At 40.7% G+C, this 17,798-nt stretch overlaps 1 protein-coding gene across 1 annotated transcript; it reads left to right on the top strand.

The window, feature by feature from the left end:
* Window positions 1–1,601: 1,601 nt before the first annotated feature.
* Window positions 1,602–16,644, top strand: LOC106700891 (olfactory receptor 7E178-like). The gene is given in 7 exon segments (XM_070374717.1): window positions 1,602–1,630; window positions 9,432–9,948; window positions 10,019–10,114; window positions 10,116–10,324; window positions 10,326–10,421; window positions 14,275–14,474; window positions 16,553–16,644. Coding segments are annotated over 7 exon segments (1,239 nt in total).
* Window positions 16,645–17,798: the final 1,154 nt, after the last annotated feature.

Below are 17,798 nucleotides of genomic sequence, written 5' to 3'. Positions count from 1 at the left end.
TCAGTTAATATTTCAGGACATATACCATCAGATTCTTGATGTAGAAGACCTAATTTTCTCTAAATTTCTTGGTCATTTAAATACATTTGATGATGATAAACTCATATTTTGATGTATGTTAATTAATTGCTATTGAAGTATGGTTGCTTTACAATGTTGTGTTAGCTTCTAGTGTATAACTGAGTGAATCAGTTATACAGATACATATATCCTTTTTTTAGATTCTCTTCCCATTTAAGTGATGTGCTAAGTTGCATCAGTCATGTCCAACTCTTTGCAACCCCAGGGACTGTAGCCTGCTAGGCTCCTCTGTCTATGAGGACTCTCCAGGCAAGAATACTGAAGCGGGTTGCCATTTCCTTCTTCAATTTAAGTAATGTATGTTATTTTAAAAAGTAAGTCTGTGGAAATATAAATTGGTGCAGACACACTAAGAACAGTATGAATGTTCCTTAGAAAACTAAAAATAAATTTACTATATAATTCAGCAATCCCACTCCTGGGCAAATATCCAGGGATAACTTTAACTCAAAAAGATACATACATACATACAATGTTCTTAGCAGCACTATTTACAAAAGACATGACATAGAAACAACTTAAGTGTCCATTGACGGATGAATGGATAAAGAAGATGTGGTATACTCAAGGGAATATTGCTCATCCATAAAGAAGAATGAAATAATGCCATTTGCAGGAACATGGATGGACCTAGAGATAATCATACTAAATGAAGTTAGTGAGACAGAGAGAAACAAATATCATATGATATCACTTAATGTAGAATCTCAAAAATGATGCAAGTAAACTTATTTACAAAACAGAAATAGAATCATAGACATAGAAAACAAACTTATCATTACCAAAGGGAATAACAGCAGTGGGGGTGGAGAGATAAATTAGCACTTTGAAATTTACATGTACACACTACTATATATTAAATAAACATCCAAGGACCTATTGTATATAGCACAGGGAACTATATTCAATATCTTGTAATAACCTATAATGGAAAAGAATCTGAAAAAGGGTATATACACACACACACACACACACATATATATATATACACATATATATGTGTGTATATATATATATATATACATCACACATATGTGTATATAACTGAATCACTTTGCACTATACCTGAAACTAACACATACACATATAGTAAGTCTGAATTTTTCATTAAGGGGTATGAAACCTGAAAGTCAGAAGGAGAAGTACAGGCAAGATTTCTCCTAAGAAGTGGAAATCCTTAGTCCCTACAAAGAGCATTTACTTTTCCTATAATCCAGTACAATTAACATCAACAAATCCTCAGAGACTGAGATAACATGGACAAATTTGGCTAATTAGGAGCTCTGTGCATCAAATCTTCAAGCCCACACAACTTCAAATAATCAGCCTGTGCTGTGCAAGCTTTCAGTTTGCAAGTCCTTGTATAGTTGCACCTGTATGTGTGTCTTCTATTCCCAGAGTCATTGTATGCATCAAGGGGTTCAGGTCTAATTCTGTCTTTCTGCCAGTCCAGAGAATGAAGCCTGAACCTTCATCACTTACCAAGAATGGGAAGGGCAGCGGATTGTTAGTCCTTTGTGATGAGCCAGCATAAAGGAGGTGCAGTACAGTGAGTGCCACTGGAGATACTGGATACGGGAAGGCCTGGTGGAGGGTTGTATCTTGATCATCAGCATAAGAAGCACAGTGGTAGTAGAAGATGGTAGGGCACCATAGGCAGTCAGCTCAGAGGCCCATGGAGTTTATGGTATTGGTTCTGGTGGGGATTCTGGGACTTTTATTTAGATTTCTGTTTTTCTCCCACATGGACTCTAGTGCCCATTGGCATCTATCTCACTGGAGCAGGAAATGAGTCCCTGTAAACCATCCCTTGTGGGCCCAGTGGTTAGAAGTCCATATTTCTGCTGAAGGGGCACAGGTTCGATCCCTACTCATGGCCTAAGCTGCATGGCATAGCCAAAAACAAAAACAAAAACAAGACAAAAAAAAAAACATAAAACAAGAACAAACAACTGTCCCTTAAGTATTTCAAAGTGTCAGTGATCATGAAAGTGATGATGAAAATGAGGAGGAGAATGATGTCAGCTACACATATTTTGAACTTCGGTACTGTAGAAGCCTCTTGAGAGTCCCTTGGACAGCAAGGAGATCAAACCAGTCAACCCTGAAGGGAATCAACCCTGAATACTCATTGGAAGGACTGATGCTGAAGCTTAAGCTCCAATACTTTGGCCATCTGATGTGAAAAGCCGACTCCGTGGAAGAGACCCTGATGCTGGGAAAGACTGAAGACAAAATCAGAAGGAGGTGACAGAGGATGAAATGGTTGGATGGCTTCATTGAATCAATGGAAATGAGTTTGAGAAAGCTCTGGGAGATAGTGAAGAATAGGGTAGCCTGGCATGCTGCAGTCCAAGGGGTTGAAAAGAGCTGGACATGACTAAGCAAGTGAACAACAAGCTATAGACTTGGTATCATGAACCTTTATTAATGATTCCCTGTTGTTGCTTTGTCACTAAATTGTGCACAATATAATTTAAAATCCTGTCTGCTCTACTTGCTATCTAGAAAAATGGAACAAGTACTTAGTACCTCTGAACCTCCATATTGTTATCTGAGTTGATTCCTGGTTGATAAGGGTTCCCAAGTCCAAGCTTGCTCTGCTCACCACAGATCAGTTCAGTTCAGTCGCTCAGTCGTGTCTGACTCTTTGGGACCCCATGAATCGCAGCACGCCAGGCCTCCCTGTCCATCACCAACTCCCGGAGTTCACCGAAACTCATGCGCATCAAGTCAGTAATGCCATTCAGCCGTCTCATCCTCTGTCGTCCCCTTCTCCTCCTGCCCCCAATCCTTCCCAGCATTAGGGTCTTTTCCAATGAGTCAACTCTTTGCATGTGGTGACCAAAGTATTGGAGTTTCAGCTTTAGCATCAGTCCTTCCAATGAACACCCAGGACTGATCTCCTTTAGGATGGACTGGTAGAACTGGACATGGAACAACAGACTGGTTCCAAATAGGAAAAGGAGTACGTCAAGCCTGTATATTGTCACCCTGCTTATTTAACTTATATGCAGAGTACATCATGAGAAACACTGGGCTGGAAGAAACACAAGCTGGAATCAAGATTGCCAGGAGAAATATCAATAACCTCAGATATGCAGATGACACCACCCTTATAGCAGAAAGTGAAGAGGAACTCAAAAGCCTCTTGATGAAAGTGGAAGAGGAGAGTGAAAAAGTTGGCTTAAAGCTCAACATTCAGAAAAGTAAGATCATGGCATCTGGTCCCATCACTTGATGGGAAATATATGGGGAAACAGTGGAAACAGTGCCAGACTTTCTTTTTTGGGGCTCCAAAATCACTGCAGATGGTGACTGCAGCCATGAAATTAAAAGACGTTTACTCCTTGGAAGGAAAGTTATGACCAACCTAGATAGCATATTAAAAAGCAGAGATATTACTTTGCCAACAAAGATCCATCTAGTCAAGGCTATGGTTTTTCCAGTGATCATGTATGGATGTGACTGTTGGACTGTGAAGAAAGCTGTTCACCACATGATAGGCCAATAAAACCTAGATGAGGTGTTGGGACAAGGAGGGGACTTCATTCGTGAGCCAGCTGACAGAGAAGATGGCAGTCTAGTGCCTCAAAACAACCATCTTGCTGGGAACTCAAAATCAGGTTTTTTTATGGATCAGAGATAGTGGAGGGGTGGGGGGTGGTGGTGGTGGTGGTGAGGAAACAAAGTAAAAAGACAGTTCAATCCTTGCAAATGTCTCCTAGAATGGCAAGCCTCAGGCAGGGGGATGTGTGAATTTGACTTCCTTACAAGTCATTTCACGGGTGGTATGAAATGGAATATCTCTTCTCATATCAACCAACAAATATGTCATATCTATCTGTGACTCTGGCCTCCCCAAATGTGAATTTCTGGGCCACTTCTGTAAGCAGTAGAGGAAGGGCACCATGCCCTTTGCCACACAAAGAATTTAAGAATATGTCACAGTCCTTCACAGGTGGGTTGGGTCAGGTTATCTCCCTGAGGCAGGCCATTATGTACATATAACTCAGAAGCAGCACGATAAGGGTTAAAGTCACAGATCAGATCCGGTGTGAATTCAAAATTAACTCTTCGTGATTACAATACCATTCCACTGAGTAAGAACTAAATAAACAATACTACTTATATGATTTAACTATGCTTACAATAAGGGCAAAATTTAAGGTTCATATGATTTGACTGAAACATTCTGTGACCTGACAGTTTGGTTTTTAATGGATACCTGACAAATCATGTTAGTTTTTCTTTTTTCTTTTTTGGTTGTGCAGCATGGCTGTGGGATCCTAGTTCCCTGACCAAGGATCGAACAAGGGCCGTTGGCAGTTAAAGCATGGTGTCTTAGTCACTGGACAGCCAGGGAATTCCCGAAGCATTTAAGTTTCATCCCTATGTAAGTGGATAATGACTACTTGGAGGAAATGACTCAGTCACATTTATTTCTGATTCTCCAGAGTTTAGTCTTTGGCAAAATGTAGGCAACAATTGTAAGGTAAGGGAGATAGAGAAGGCAAGGTTCGAGAAAAAAAACAAAACAAAACAAAAACAAGACCGACACTTTACAGGAACAGATCACTTTTAATGAGGTGAGAAGGGCAGCAGTCAGATTAGTGGGCTGCTGCACTAAATGGAGAAGAGAGTAGGTACATATAGAAAACATATATATGTGGAGAAACATCGTTTTGAGGAGGTCTGTTTTTCCTCATGATTATTTTTGATTAGTTAGCTTTAAACAACTGGGGAAAGGAATTCCTGAGACTGGTTGGAGACTGGGATCCTCTGGGAGCTGAACATAATCTTATTGTCCATTCCTATCTTTAGGGGAGAAAGTTCTTTATAGAACTTTGTATTGAATGGTGGAGAGGACCTCAAGGGGAGTTTTAACTCCAGGCTATTTTGAGCAGTGTAGCTTTCCTTCAACAATAATGCCCACCCCCCCATTCCAACCCCCCCCCCCAAAAAACAAACCCCAAATATGGTAAATATTGAATAAACCTTTCTTTGGTTCACAGAAACAGAGACTAGTCAACATGGCTTGCATGCACTGGTGCTTTCCAGTCCATGCCTATGGGGTGTCCCATAGAACAAAAGACAAGCTAAAATAGCGCTTGTTTGTGCTGTAAACTAAAAAATATAGTCACAACCTAAAAGTAGAGAGTTATTTTATTTGGTGGGAATGTTTAGGAATTTGAGCGTGGGAGACAGCATCCCAGTAACTTGAGAAAACTGCTCCAAGGAGGCAAGTTCAGTCACTCAGTTGTGTCCGACTCTTTGTGACCCCATGAACCGCAGCACACCAGGCCTCCCTGTCCATCACCAACTCCCAGAGTCCACCCAAACTCATGTCCATTGAGTCGGTGATGCCATCAAACCATCTCATCCTCATCTCATCCCCTTCTCCTCCTGCCCTCAATCTTTCCCAGCATCAGGGTCTTTTCAAAGACCTTCGCATCAGGTGGCCAAAATGTTGGAGTTTCAGCTTCAACATCAGTCCTTCCAATGAACACCCAGGATTGATCTCCTTTAGAATGGACTGGTTGGATCTCCTTGCAGTCCAAGGGACTCTCAAGTGTCTTCTCCAACACCACAGTTCAAAAGCATCAATTCTTCAACGCTCAGCTTTCTTTATAGTCCAACTCTCACATCCATACATGACCACTGGAAAAACCATAGTCTTGACTAGACGGACCTTTGTTGGCAAAGTAATGTCTCTGCTTTGTAATATGCTGTCTAGATTGGTCATTGGAGAAGGCAATGGCACCCCACTCCAGTACTCTTGCCTGGAAAATCCCATGGATGGAGGAACCTGGTAGGCTGCAGTCCATGGGGTCCCTAAGAGTTGGGCACGACTGAGCGACTTCACTTTCAATTTTCACTTTCATGCATTGGAGAAGGAAATGGCAACCCACTCCAGTGTTCTTGCCCGGAGAATCCCAGGGACAGGGGAGCCTGGTGGGCTGCTGTCCATGGGGTCGCACAGAGTTGGACATGACTAAAGCAGCTTAGCAGCAGCAGCAGCAGGTTGGTCATAACTCTCCTTCCAAGGAGTAAGCGTCTTTTAATTTCATGGCTGCAATCACCATCTGCAGTTAATTTTGTAGCCAAGAAAAATAAAGTCAGCCACTGTTTCCACTGTTTCTCCATCTATTTGCCATGAAGTCTGCATATAAGTTAAATAAGCAGGGTGACAATATACAGCCTTGGCATACTCCTTTTCCTATTTGGAACCAGTCTGTTGTTCCATGTCCAGTTCTAACTGTTGCTTCCTGACCTGCATACAGATTTCTCAAGAGGCAGGTTAGATGGTCTGGTGTTCCCACCTCTTTCAGAATTTTCCACAGTTTATTGTGATGGGAAGGCTAAATACAAGTTTGCAGGCTATATACAAGTCTGCAACAAAGGGAGCAGGCAGTCTGAACATCAGAGATCAGACAGCAAATTAAGGAATTTAGCATTCTATATATGGGAAGGTGCAAGCCTCCAGGATCAGCGAATTCATTCCTTTCATATGCACCTCAGCCCTCTGGGACCAAATCTTGTTTCTCTGTTCACCTTAAGGAGTGGCAATGTGGCAGAAGGCTGCTTCTTGCATTTCCCTGCCCTCCCATTCCAGTATTCTTGCCTGTGAAATCTCATGGACAGAGAAGCCTGGCGGGTTACCATCCTTGGGGTTGTAGAGTCGGACAAGACTGAGCGACTAAACACAGCACAGAACCCCTCCCAGCTCCTCAGCAATCACTGTGGGGGTGTTGGTGGTGGTGTATCGCAGTTTTGGGAGCCCTCATCCACATTTGGGGGCAAGAAATTGCTGATGTCTGTGCCATTTATAGTTTATTGATATGTCAAGAGATATTTTCATTTCAGAGGGAGAAGTCTATTTCTTATTCAATATATTTCATTAAGAGTGCTTGTGCTTAGTCTCAATTGTGTCTGACTCTTTGTGACTCCATGAACTGTTAGGGGAAGCACACTGACTGAAACTGCCCACCTTGGCCAGACACCATAGTAACCGTTTGCATGAGTTATTTTACAACAGGAGGTCCTGGTAAGGAACACGGAACTAATAAGCCACCACCAACTGGAAGAGTTTGGGAAAGTTCAAAATGTGACACCACTTGTCCAATTACCTCCCAGAATACTTCTCACTGGCATCCATCTTGGCTGAGCAATGTGTGCACCACCAGGAAGGACTCAGAATGAATGACCAAAGAAAACCCAGAAACTTATCCATTCACCATAAAACCTGAGACTGCGAGCCATGTGGCAGAGTAATTCTCTTGGGTTCCCTTACCCAAGAGGCTCTCTGCCCGGGTGCCCCTTCCCAATACAATCTCTTGCTTTGTCAGTAAATGTGTCTCCTCAGATCATTCATTTCTGTGTTAGACAAGAGTCTGCTTTTGAGCCCTGGAAGGTGTCCCCCTTCCTGCAACAGACTGCAGCCCATCAGGCTCATCTGTTTCTGAGGATTCTCCAGGGAAGAATACTGGAGTAGGTTGTCATGTTCTTCTCCAGGGGGTCTTCCCGACCCAGGAATTGAACCTGGGTCTCCCACATTGCAGGTGGATTTTTTACCATCTGAGCCACCAGAGAAGTTTATTGCTGTGATCATAGATTGTTATCATAAAAGTTCCTTGCTTTCCTAACATTCTTCAGGCCAGTGTAATGAAAGAGGTGAATAACATAGAAACCATTGAAAAAACAGTTACAAGGAAAAAAAAAACAAAAACAGAACTGGATTTGAGACACTCAGAAATATTGCCAGAAACTATAAAACTTCTAGAGGAGAACATAGGCAAAACACTCTCTGACATACATCACAGCAGGATCCTCTATGACCCACCTCCAAGAATATTGGAAATAAAAGCAAAAATAAACAAATGGGACCTAATTAACCTTAAAAGCTTCTGCACATCAAAGGAAACTATTAGCAAGGTGAAAAGGCAGCCTTCAGAATGGGAGAAAATAATAGCAAATGAAGCAACTGACAAACAACTAATCTCAAAAATATACAAGCAACTCCTACAGCTCACCTCCAGAAAAATAAACGACCCAATCAAAAAATGGGCCAAAGAACTAAATAGACATTTCTCCAAAGAAGACATACAGATGGCTAACAAACACATGAAAAGATGCTCAACATCACTCATTATCAGAGAAATGCAAATCAAAACCACTATGAGGTACCATTTCACACCAGTCAGAATGGCTGCGATCCAAAAGTCTACAAATAATAAATGCTGGAAAGGGTGTGGAGAAAAGGGAACCCTCTTACACTGTTGGTGGGAATGCAAACTAGTACAGCCACTATGGAGAAGAGTGTGGAGATTCCTTAAAAAACTGGAAATAGAACTGCCTTATGATCCAGCAACCCCACTGCTGGGCATACACACTGAGGAAACCAGAAGGGAAAGAGACACGTGTACCCCAATGTTCATCGCAGCACTGTTTATAATAGCCAGGACATGGAAGCAACCTAGATGTCCATCAGCAGATGAATGGATAAGAAAGCTGTGGTACATAAACACAATGGAGTATTACTCAGCCATTAAAAAGAATACATTTGAATCAGTTCTAATGAGGTGGATGAAACTGTAGCCTATCATACAGAGTGAAGTAAGCCAGAAGGAAAAACATAAATACAGTATACTAATGCATATATATGGAATTTAGAAAGATGGTAACAATAACCCTGTGTACGAGACAGCAAAAGAGACACTGATGTGTAGAACAGTCTTATGGACTCTGTGGGAGAGGGAGAGGGTGGGAAGATCTGTGAGAATGACATTGAAACATGTAAAATATCATGTAAGAAACGAGTTGCCAGTCCAGGTTCAATGCACGATACTGGATGCTTGGGACTGGTGCACTGGGACGACCCAGAGGGATGGTATGGGGAGGGAGCAGGGAGGAGGGTTCAGGATGGGGAACACATGTATACCTGTGGCGGATTCATTTTGATATTTGGCAAAACTAATACAATTATGTAAAGTTAAAAAAAAAAAAGAAATATTGCTGAGGTACCAGGACATATTGCCTCAATACTCAGTTATAAAGTGGAACATATTTGGGTCAGTTCTATTGACATGAATGAACCCAGAGCCTATTATACAGAGTGAAAGAAAGAGAAAGACAAGTACTGTTTATTAATAAATATATATGAAGTTTAGAAAGGTGGTACCAACACTCCTACATGAGGGGCAGCAAAGGAGACACAGACATAAAGAACAGACTTTTAAACCAAGAGTGAATATTTTGTTTGTGAATTGCTTGAATCCAAAATGTGGACATAGTGCTGCATGGCCATTTACTTGTTTCCTTTCCTTCAATCTTCTCTTCTTTTTCAAAAGGTGTCAAAGCTATATGGAGCCACAGAATCTAACAATTGACTCAGAATTCCTTTTCATGGAACTCTCAGATGATCCAGAACTGCAGCCTTTGCTCTTTATCCTGTTCCTGTCCATATACCTGGTCACCGTGCTGGGGAATCTACTCATCATCCTGGCTGTCACGTCTGACCCCCATCTCCACACTTCCATGTACTTCTTCCTCTCAAACCCATCCTTGGCTGACATCGATTTCACCTTCACCACAATCTTGAAAATGATTCTGGACATTCAGACTCACAGCAGGGTCATCTCTTATGCAGGATGCCTGACACAGATGTCCTTTTTTATGCTTTTTGGGTGTTTGGATGGTCTCCTCCTGACTGTGATGGCCTACGACCAGTTTGTAGCCATCTGTCACCCTCTGCATTACTTGGACATTGTGAACCCACATCTCCATGGCTCATTGGTTTTGGTATCACTTTTCATCAGTCCCTTGGTTTCCCAGATGCACAATTCCATGGTGATAAAACTCACCATGATAAAACTTCATAAATGTGGAAAAACTTCAAAGATGCGGAAATAAAACTTCAAAGATGTGGTGATAAAACTTCAAAGATGTGGAAATTTCTAATTTCTTTTGTGACCCTTCTCAACTCCTCACCCTTGCCTGTTCTCACCCTTTCACCAATAACATAATCATGTATTTTTGTTGGTGCCATCTCTTGTTTTCTCCCTATATTGGGGACCTTTTTCTCTTACTATAAAATTGTCTCCTCTATTCTAAGGGTCCCCACGTCAGGTGGGAAGTATAAAGCTTTCTTGACCTGTGGCTCTCACCTGGCATTTGTTTACTTATTTTATGAAACACGCCTTGGCGTCTATCTAAGCTCAGCCATCTCACAATCTCCCAGGAAGAATTGTGGCCTCGGTGGTGTACACTGTAGTCACCCCTATGCTGAACTCCTTCATCTACAGCCTGAGGAACCAAGATAGCAAAAGGGCCATGTGGAGGTTCCTCAGAAAAACAATCTGTTTAAAAAAATTTTTTTTTAAATATTCTCATTCATTCTAATTTTTCTTTGCTAACCACACAGAGCTTAAAACACTCTTAGATTTTTGTAAATTAATTTTTATTGGAGTATTTGCTTTACAATGTTGTGTTAGCTTCTGCTGTACAGCAGAGTGAATCAGCTATATGTTTGCATAGCTCCCTTCTTTTTTGGATATCTTTCACATTTAGGTCTCCACAGAGCATCGAGTAGAGTTCCCTGTGCTATGCAGCATGTTCTCATTAGGTTGAGGATAGAAACTGAAATTTGTCTATTTGTACTCTTGTGTAGTACAGCAAGGGCAGAGATTAGGCACAGCTCTACTTTGTACAACATTGAACAAATCACCCAGTACCTCATAAGGAAGAGTAAAGTCAATTTAACAATTATACATCCAGTATTTTTCTTCTGTCTTGAAATTTCTATAGACACTCTAGGAAGACTTGCAAAAGAGAGAAAAAAATATGGTTTGCTTTAAAATCATACAAATATGGTTTGCGTTTATTATCAGGACATTCAATAGAATCTTTTTTGCTCTAATGGTAACTGCAAGATTAAGACTCATAGAACAAAGAGTGGGGTTTGACTATTTGTGCACATAGTAAAGGGATAAAAAGTGAGGACAGAAATTTCTCAATGACACATCAAACACTGAATGTGAGTAGATTACTGTTTTCTTTACAGATAGTCATCATGTAAGGAAAACCAAGGCAAGTGCAAAGCAAATCACTAATTTACTACGTAAAGACCAATATCCATCTTTCATATACACCGTGTATTCTACACTCATCCTTAGCACTGACTCTAATATCTGATTCCCTCTCCCCACAATGCTGTTACTTCAGTTTAACACTTTTACCACTGCCCACATATCTTATAGAGCCCCAATATTCCCCTCATCTCTCTATAATCAACTCTACTCAATCACCATTTGGGCTTCCCTTGTGGCTCAGCTGGTAAAGAATCTGCCCGCAATGCAGGAAACCTGGGTTGGATCCCAGGTTGGGAAGATCCCCTGGAGAAGGGAAAGGCTACCCACTCCAGTATTCTGCCCTGGAGAATTCCATGAGCTGTATAGTTCATGGGGTCACAAAGAGTCAGACATGACTGAGTGAATTTTACTTCACTTCACTTCAAAGATAACTCAGGGCTTCCCGGGTAGCTCAGCTGGTAAAGAGTCTACCTGCAATGAGGGACACTTGGGTTCAATCCCTGGGTTGGGAAGATCCTATGAAGGAGAGCATGACAATCCACTCCAGGACTCTTGCCTGGGGAATCTCATGGACAGAGGAGCCTAGCAGGCTACAGTTCAAAGGGTTGAAAAGAGTCAGACAACTGAAGTGACTTAGCGGACATGCATAGCCCACATGCATAGTAATACATTTTGCTGTGGATGAATTATTTTTGATGTCCCAACATTCAGTGTCTTCCTCTCATCGACAGTGAGGTTTCTGTGTGGTGGGCACTATCTGAGGTCCTCCAAACTCCTGGTTTTCCTACCCCTGTGTGTTTCCCTGCCACTGAGTGTGAGATGTACATAGAGACCCACTTCCAACAACAAGAATGAGGAAGAAATGTTGGGAAGTAATAGGGAACAGAGTACAATAATCTGGCTATTTTCCTGGTGCCTCTCTCTGGTATTCTTGATGGCTCACATTGATAAAACCCAGCTGCCCCACCAGGAGGCCATGTGTCAAGGAACTGAAGGAATTCTCTGGATAATATTGTGTGAACAGGTGACTCTTATCAACAACCTTATGAATGTGCTTGGAAATGGACACTTGCTGATCCAGCCTTGAGATGCCTACAGCCCTGGCTGTCACCTTGATTGTGACCTTCTGGGAGATATACTGAAATATTTAATTAAAGTATCAGTTATTAAATTGTAAGTAAAGATCAACAGTTTTCGAATATGCCAATGTCAATAAAGAAAAAAAAAACCTTAGAACTCAAGATTCATCTGTTTGGTGGTGATTTAGTTGCTAAATCATGTTTAACTCTTGTAACCCCATGTGAAGTTTCATTAAAATTGGCCAAAATAAGAGAAGCTATCCTTCAGTTCAGTTCAGTTGCTCAGTCGTGTCTGACTTTTTGCGACCCCGTGAATTGCAGTACGCCAGGCCTCCCTGTCCATCACCAACTCCTGGAGTTCACTCAGACTCACATTCATCGAGTCAGTGATGCCATCCAGCCATCTCATCCTCCGTTGTCCCCTTCTCCTCCTGCCCCCAATCCCTCCCAGCATCAGAGTCTTTTCCAATGAGTCAACTCTTCGCAAGAGGTGGCCAAAGTACTGGAGTTTCAGCTTTAGCATCATTCCTTCCAAAGTAATCCTAGGGCTGATCTCCTTCAGAATGGACTGGTTGGATTTCCTTGCAGTCTAAGGGACTCTCAAAGTCTTCTCCAACACCACAGTTCAAAAGCATCAATTCTTTGGCACTCAGCTTTCTTCACAGTCCAAATCTCACATCGATACATGACTTCTGGAATAACCATAGCATTGACTAGACGGACCTTTGTTGGCAAAGTAATGTCTCTGCTTTTTAATATGCTGTCTAGGTTGGTCATAACTTTCCTTCCAAGGAGCAGTTATTTAATTTCAGAGACTGTGAAAATGCAAATTATGCCATATCCATAGTATATACCTAATGTTTTGTAGATTTCATGATTGATACTATCAAATTATAGATATCAAAATAACACATTGCATGGCTAAATTGAGGGGAAAAGTCTGAATTTTGTGTTAAGATCCGCAAGTGAGAAGTAATAAGCAAGAATGTAGGAAAAATTTCTCCTGAGGACAAAAGGGACCCAGATGGTTCCCAGGACATTCACTTTTCTCTGTTTCATGTTCCACTAATATTAAGAAGTCTCCAGAGATCGGGACAACATGGGCCAACTGGCTCATGATGAGCTTCAGGCACTGAACCCTAAGGTCATATCGTTGTAAATAATTGGCTAGTGCCTCTAACTCATTAGTTTGCCAGTTCTAATATTGTGGCTCCACACCTGCCTTGATGCTAATGGAGGGGCTCTCCTGTGTATCACAAACCAGCGGTCATTGGAAACTGCATGACCTGAGCTGTACAGTGGGGTCTGCAGTACCCAGTAGAGAGGAAAGTCTACCCATTTCTAGTTTGTTTCCAGGGAATTTTTGTTGAGATCATGTTGGTGCAGTGAATCTGGGGACATATTACAAAGCAGATGGGCAGGACCTGAGCCTTGAATGGCTTGGAGCACACAGTCTTTATAGAGCATGAGGCTTGTGTGGTGGGCAGGATCTGAGATGCTCTCACTGATCTCAACTTCTGGTTTTCATTCCATTGGGTATTTCCTCACATCAAGTGTGAGCTAAAGTAAGGAAATGAAAACAAGTTATCCTTAGAAACAATGATTAACTCTGAAAATGGAAAGTGTACACATCCTTGGCATGGACCTCATGCTGCATAGATTTCATGATTGATACATGGATTTTCAGCTCTCAAAACCACACACTGAGTGGCAAAATGAGAAAAAATCAGACTTTATGTTAAGATCCTGTGACTTGGAAGTAAGGAGCAAGAGTACAGGAAATTTCCTCCTGAGGAGAAGAGGGACCCAGACTCATCCTAGGACATTCACTTTTCTCCTTTCCTGGTCCATTAATATTAACAAGTCCCCAGAGATTGGAATAATATAGACTAACTAGCTAATGATGAGCTTTATGCATTGAGCCCTAAGGTCATATCCTTGTAAATAATTGGCCAGTGCCTCCAGCTCTTTGCTTTGCCTGTTCTCATGTTGTGAATCTACACCTCTATCTCCATCCTTTGTAGGAACCTACAACAGAATGTCCAGCCTGAGTCTGTCTTCCTGTCCGTCCTGAGGAGGGACCCTGAGACTTCATCACACACTAGGCAGGAGAGAGGCAGTGAGTCTGTGCTCCTTGGTCATGTTCCGGCAGAGATGCAGCCCAGCCCAGTAAGTGCTGAGGGAGATAATGATGATGAAGGGAGTTTGGGAACAATCTGCATGGGTTTGGAATTGTTTTATATTTATTGCTTGAGTACATCTGCATAATTTCTCCCCAATTTATGTACACACATTACTATTATTTTAATTAGAATAGAGAAGTGAAATATTTTATGTAACATGAACCAGTTCAAGGGGTTTTCCTGGTGGCTTAGTGGTAAAGAACCTGCCTATGCAGGAGATGTGGGTTCAAATCATGGGTCAAGAAGATTCCCTGGAGAAGGAAATGGCAACCCACTCCAGTATTCTTGCCTGGGAAATCCCATGGACAGAGGAGACTGGTAGGCTACGATTCATGAGGTCTCAAAGAGTCAGATGCAACTTAAGGACTAAACAACAGCAACCAGACCATGAGTTAGACAATGTTAAAACCAAGTTTGAAGCCAATGATTTTAGACAGACTGACTGCAGATGCAAGGTAGGGAAGTCCCTCTGCCACCTCAAACCATCGTGCCACTTCCTTGTCAGTCCCGGCAGAGATTCCCTGCTCACTGTGCCCTTCCCCTTGGAGTTTTCTGGAGGGTACAGTGGAGAGCAGTAGGTAGCTATTGCTGTGTCAGCTTTAGGAAGAACATATGAGATCACAGGCAAAGACCAGAGAAATGATTGCCACCTGATACTCCAGGGTAGATCTCTCTGTTGACATTGTTTCTGGATTTCACTTCATCTGTCCACTTTTTCCTCTGCACTGATGATCAGCTGACTCAGTCATGAAAGCAGATACAAAATCAGAGTCTTGTGGTCCATTCCTACTCAGGTAAATGAAAACAGTTTAAAATAATATACTCCAGATGTATATGTTGCTATATCTCTGTACTTTTGCTGAAAACTTTCAGAAAGTCTGAAAACAGTGAAATTTGGGGTATGAGACTCAGAGAAGAAAAACTTTATTTTGAATCTTTTATGCTCCACTAATTCTTAGTGTGTTATAGGGAAATTTCTTAGAATCTGTGAGACTTAGGATTGTCAACAGACTTGATTCCTCATTGATACAAACCCACTGAATTAGGACTAAAGAAATAATGGTAGTCCTCTGTGCAATAACTATATGATGGATGAAGAAAAGGAAAAATACATTTTTTATATTTTGTTACTAATAATGATAAGGCTAATTCTCCTGTCATCAGATTTAATTGTCTCTTCATCTTATGCTATGGTTTCCTCACATCCCTGACTGGAGATTTTTGCTTATTTTATTGTTTAGTTTATTGTGATTTTTGTTGGTACAAGTACATTCTTCATAATGAGGAGAAATGACTGAGGCTTATTTATTTCTGATTCCTCAGAGCCTATATCTTGGTAGCACAGTGGAGGCAACAAAGGTGAAAAACCCATTTTAGTGCTGAATAAACCCGTCCAGTTTTCATTGAAACAATGTGTTGGCAATATAGCTTCCACACAGTGGACCATTCACGCTAGTGTTTTCATCCTTTTCAGAATGTCCCATAGGACGAGAGACAAGTTAAAACATTGCTTGTTTTTTCCTGTATCCTAGGGCTTTCTTTGGGGCCTATCATTTTCTATTCAATAGCCTCTACAGCATTCAATCTCTGAGAAGTCATTGAAGAAATTTTCATGAACATATGGGAAAAAAGAGTCAGAAAAGAAGAGGACATGCACATCTTGATGCATGAGCCAAGATGTATTTTAGGATTTTGTGTTTTCTATACTCCAGCTTTGAGACAGGAAAGGCTTTGATCTCTTTGCCTTGGAGCCCATGAAAGGTCATTAAACTGGGGGGAGTTTATTTTATTAATGAGTATGATGTCCCAATAATGATTGAAATTCTTTATACAAATGATTGATTATTTATTAAGTTCCACACTTCCCTTTAGGTGTGATGTACACTGTAGAAGCAAATATTGGACTGAATTTCCAGGAAGGAACAGAAACACAGAGAGTGGAGATTTGCACATACTCCACTTACAGGGGGTGAAAGACCCAGGACTCAAACCCTGGTCTGCTCATTCTTACAAAAGTTCTCAGTCACCTCCACTGTACCTAGTAAGAGTTTCTTCTCAAATCTACTTGGGTCCCAGAAGTGACAGGGAAGATAAACGGTTTCATCTTCTTTTGGTTCAGGGGGTGTATCTGTGAATTATGAAAGTGACACAGCAGTTTACAGAGGCCATAATGACCCTAAAATGGAGGATTATAGGGTTTTCAATGATTAGCCATGCATTTTGCTGTCCAGTTTTGAAATCTAAGGTTGACAAGATTTCTTATATAAGATGAAAATGTGCAGCTAACGTGAAATTATCACAAGACACACTTCAAAGATCTTTTCAAAAGATACCTTATTAAAAGACAGTGCAGTTGTCAAAAATGATTTTTTTTCATTGAAACAAATATTAGTAATTACTAATATTAATTAGTAAAACTGATTATGAATCAATTATTAGAACTTGAACGACTAATTACCACTCACATATTACATACAAATCTTCATTTGTTTGATACAGAGAGAGGTACAAAAATTTTCATAGGATTGTTGTTAGCAGAACTGATATGAATAAAAATATAATACATATAATATAAATTAAATATTCACTTTATATATAAACTATATTAAAGTATGTATTATTGCCTTTAATACATATGTCAAAGATATATTTTACATTTGTTAAATTTATATTGCTTTCTATAAATGTAAATTTATGAACTGATGAAATGTTGTCTTTCCTTATGCAAAAATGTGTGTCAGGAAAATGAGGTAGTTGTATGTATTTTACAGAGAGATGGAACCAAAATGTCATGTAAAGAAGTGCATTTCAGGGGCAATATGGATAGTATTCTGTTTAGAGAAGATTTTATGAAAGCTGGCTTTGGATACATAAATGAATACTGACATTATGGAAACATTTACAAGGAAACAAATCCATCAACCTCACAACACTGGTTGCTTTCGGGGATGTGCATGGAGAAGATGGGATTGAACTGAGATGCCATGAAAATTTCAATGTTTTAAATTTTTATAATATGTGACATCTGAAGCGAATATTATTAATGTCCATATTTTCAAAGTAGGTGAAGTATTCATGATAGTATTAATAGATATAATAGTCATGGACCTTCTTCTCAGTGTTGTGCAGTATTCTAAGGTGGTGTTTATCAAGCCCAGCTTCACAGAAGGGAGACCAAGAAATTCACATGTAGACATCCTGGAACTGGTTCTAGACTGAGGCTGGGGTAACTGAGTATTTTTAAAATATGCACATATAAATAATAGATCAACTGGATCTGAAAACCACTGGTCTAAGCAACATTAATGATTTTTCTTTAAAAGTTCTTGCAATAGTCCTATTTGGTAGGTTCAATTACTATAATA

This window comes from Bos mutus, chromosome 7 (assembly GCF_027580195.1).
Source record: "Bos mutus isolate GX-2022 chromosome 7, NWIPB_WYAK_1.1, whole genome shotgun sequence".
NCBI classification, from domain to species: domain Eukaryota; kingdom Metazoa; phylum Chordata; class Mammalia; order Artiodactyla; family Bovidae; genus Bos; species Bos mutus.
The sequence above is the reverse complement of the archived record's forward strand: the minus strand, read 5'-3'. Positions and strand labels throughout refer to the sequence as shown.